Source organism: Triticum dicoccoides, chromosome 1B (assembly GCF_002162155.2).
Source record: "Triticum dicoccoides isolate Atlit2015 ecotype Zavitan chromosome 1B, WEW_v2.0, whole genome shotgun sequence".
NCBI classification, from domain to species: Eukaryota; Viridiplantae; Streptophyta; class Magnoliopsida; order Poales; family Poaceae; genus Triticum; species Triticum dicoccoides.
Genome location: NC_041381.1, coordinates 75486610 through 75490324, shown reverse-complemented (window position 1 = coordinate 75490324; position 3715 = coordinate 75486610). Strand labels below are relative to the sequence as shown.

General features: G+C 42.6%; 1 protein-coding gene across 1 annotated transcript; it reads left to right on the top strand.

Annotated features, from left to right (window-relative positions):
* Positions 1-682: 682 nt before the first annotated feature.
* On the top strand, positions 683-2575 carry LOC119320390 (60S ribosomal protein L21-1). The gene is made up of 2 exons (XM_037594498.1): positions 683-1006; positions 2048-2575. Exons 1-2 carry the CDS (start codon positions 770-772, stop codon positions 2303-2305), a joined length of 495 nt encoding a protein of 164 aa, XP_037450395.1. The 5' UTR covers positions 683-769; the 3' UTR covers positions 2306-2575.
* The last annotated feature ends 1140 nt before the right edge of the window (positions 2576-3715 follow it).

Here is a 3715-nt window from a genome sequence, read left to right as displayed (position 1 = left end):
CCTTCTGTTGTTGCCTAGGAGTAGACGGATTCACATTTTCAGAGACTGACAACACTACATCTGTTGCTCGAGGAATCCGAGACTTTGGTCTGTCGCCCCTTCGGATGATACATGGTATAGGGAAAAAACTTGGTGATCAGATAGACAAGAAAGACTTAGACGACACAAAAGATAGATGCAACAAGTTTCACAAAATTGGTTGCCGTCATAGATTTGTTTGTTCAGTACATGCATGTGAAACTTATCTTGATTAACTTATTGATGACAGAACTATGGAATAATAAATCTAAACGGAAAATAATTTGGCCTCTTACGATATTTGACACAATTGGGCTGAAAAATGAGCCCTTGTCTGCAGTTCCGCGAACATCTAAGCAAATTAAGTTACTACTATCATACTGTATCTTTGAATAATAGTAAGTAGCTCATGCATGCATGTCGATCACTTAATCGGACCATAATAAGCTTATATAGTAGAGCACTAGTTTTATTTGGCCGGGAGTTGAAAAATCAATTCCACCATTTTTTTGAGAATATATAATCAATTCCACCATTGTTTTAGGGGTATCAATTCCACCAAAGTCTCATCTTCCTACATCTGCAATGGGCCGAAACTCCGTCATAAAAGTCCAGCCCAACACCACTCGGACCCCCCCCACCACAGAGCTATAAAACAGAACCATCTCCAAACCCTCGCAAACCCTAGTCCCCCCCACACCAACCACCCTTCTCCCGCCGCCGCCCCGCGAAGCAAAGCAGGAGGAGCAGGATGCCGGCGGGCCACGGTCTGCGGTCGCGGACGCGCGACCTGTTCGCGCGCCCGTTCCGGAAGAAGGGTTACATCCCGCTCACCACCTACCTGCGCACCTACAAGGTCGGCGAGTACGTCGACGTCAAGGTGAACGGCGCCGTGCACAAGGGTATGCCGCACAAGTTCTACCACGGCCGCACCGGACGCGTGTGGAACGTCACCAAGCGCGCCATCGGCGTCGAGATCAACAAGCAGGTATAGATCGATCCCGTTTTCTTCCCTCGCGGCTGTCCGGGCACAGCCACTGTTGATCTGTGTCCCTAGGGTACTTGCTTCACAGTGATACCGCCGTCGTGGCAGACTCCCATTTGTAGGATTTGTGCAACTTATTGTTCTTTGCAAGTGCGATTCTGTTTATTTAGTAGCTGTAATGGGCTTTTGCAGCCTCTTCTTAGAAGGTTTGACAAGCGTAGATCTGCCTGCTTGGTAGGTGTGTCTTACAGAGGATTTAATGGCGATAGTGTGGGCAATGCTTGTGCGGCTGCAGTCCTACAACGTTATCATGTTTTATATGCTCTGAAGAATAATTATTGTTGTAGTAATCCGAGTTGATATGATGTTGTTTTGTTATCAGTATATACGTTCAAATGGTAGATAAGGCGAGGAAGGTTGAAGCTGAAGTTGTGCAGTGTTTGTTGTACACATCATGTTCTCTCAAATGGTTTTAGCTGCTTGCTTCTGTTGCATGGAATACTAAATTTGGAATTTTGATTGCCCCTGCTTTATAATTCTATTAGTTTTGTCTATTGATTGTTGTGTTATTAGAGACTAATAAAGTGCTGAGTGCATTTACAATTATGGCATATCGAAGAGTTCTGCTTTGCTTGAGGAAACAAGGATTTCTGCCCAAAAAGATTATATTAATCTATACTGCTGTGGCCCTGTATACATACTAGCATGTTATCTCTTCTCTGAAGTAGCTAAGTTCTAACTTTGTTGTTAGTGGTAAGATATGTATGTTTTGCCCTTTGTATTCTTTGAAGTACACCTCAAGTTATATGGCTATATTGAATATCTCGATTTGCTTGTGGTAATAGGCTAGAACGATTTGCATCTTTGAAATCAATAGTGCTATCAAGCATTTCTTTTTGTTCACTTATCCTGATGCTTTTGTTCAGCCTTGCATTTCATTCATTGTGTTCTAGTGGAACATACCGATTTGTATCGTAAAATTTAATGTAGAGTCAAGTTCAGGACTAATATATTTACAATCACAATCCTGTTTACATTGCCCAGGTTGGAAACCGCATTATCAGGAAAAGGATCCATGTCCGTGTTGAGCATGTGCAGCCATCCAGGTGTGCTGAGGAGTTCCGCCTGAGGAAAGTGAAGAACGACCAGCTCAAGGCGGAAGCCAAGGCGCGCGGTGAGGTCATCAGCACCAAGAGGCAGCCACTCGGCCCTAAACCTGGGTTCATGGTCGAGGGTACCACAATTGAGACCGTCACTCCCATTCCCTACGATGTGGTCAATGATCTCAAGGGTGGTTACTAGGGTGTTTGGGTTATCTGCCTGCACAACCAGTTCAAATCTATGGTGCTCTTATGAGTAGGATTTGCTCTCTGAGCAGTAGTCTGGGTTGGGTCTTTATTCATGTCAAGAAGATATTCGGTGTAGGTTGCTATCATGAGTTTTGCAGAAATGCTATACTGTGCTATTTCCTTCAGAATGATGATGCGCTCTGTTGAACTATATAGTTACATTGCTTGCCTCCAAAGGTTCACTTTGCCTCTACAGCCTTGGTGCTGCAGGGCTGCTGCAGCTTGCTGTTTGTCTTTCGAGTTTTGGCCCAATCGATTCAATTACTTCTCGTGCATTTTGTATAGTGTTACTTTCTTGATCTACATCTTGTTTGCACGCCTAGCCAAAATAGGGCGTTTGTCTGGACAATTCGAACGTACCCACTTATCCTGATGCTTTTGACTACACGTCGGCATGTTGGAACTACTTTCATGAGATGATGACTAGTTGACTACCCACCACATGAACTAGATAGGCATCGCGCCTTGGCGCGCGCTGCTCGGTTGAGCCGTGAAATCCAAAACAATACAATAGTGCATGGTTCAGTGCCGAAAATAATTCATCAAATATTTGACCTCATGAATTATTCAAATAAAGTAAGTAAGCTCGACATAAAGGAATAAACCGAGGTGGTTGGATAGATTAAAATTAGAGCAAGTCACTTATACAAAGTACTAGATTCTGCGGGTCAAAAGATGGAAGGGGCCGATGAAGGGGTGTCACATACGGCCCAGACCAGCGTGCCATGGTGTTGAGAATTTCTCTATCGTTTAGCCAAGTGGTACTGCATTAGTGTATCACAATTTGTTCATCACTAGGAAACATGCCCGTGCGTTGCAACGGGAGAAAAAAGAATAGGCTGTGAGAATCGGGATGTGCGAGTGTGTAGAAATGAAAGAACTTTTGAGAATTTTCAAGTTAGAACATTTGTTGGCCTGTCTTCACTGGCTTTTGCCAGGCGACCGGTGTGATATCTATATATTGCTAAAATATCCGATGAAAGAACAACAAACTATAGTAGGGGAAATTTAGTAATAGGTATAAAAAATTAATTGGCATGAACATTTAAAGTTTGTTTGATTGCTGCTGTGGAATCAATTGGCATGAACATTTAAAGTTTGTTTGATTGCTGCTGTGGAATCTTCCGTAGGCATATGTATAGCAACTTCTGACTTGTATATATATAAAAATCTCTATTTGTAGGTTTCTAGTTAAATGCCAGCGCATTGCAATGGGAAACAATGTTGATAAATAAACTAAATATATGATACAGCTAAAACCTTCAGAACATAGATGTCTGATTTGATAACCATGTTTAAGCAATTTCACCGACCAGATTGTGAATAAAAATTTGACATCATAATTTCGTCCATCAATCAGTGA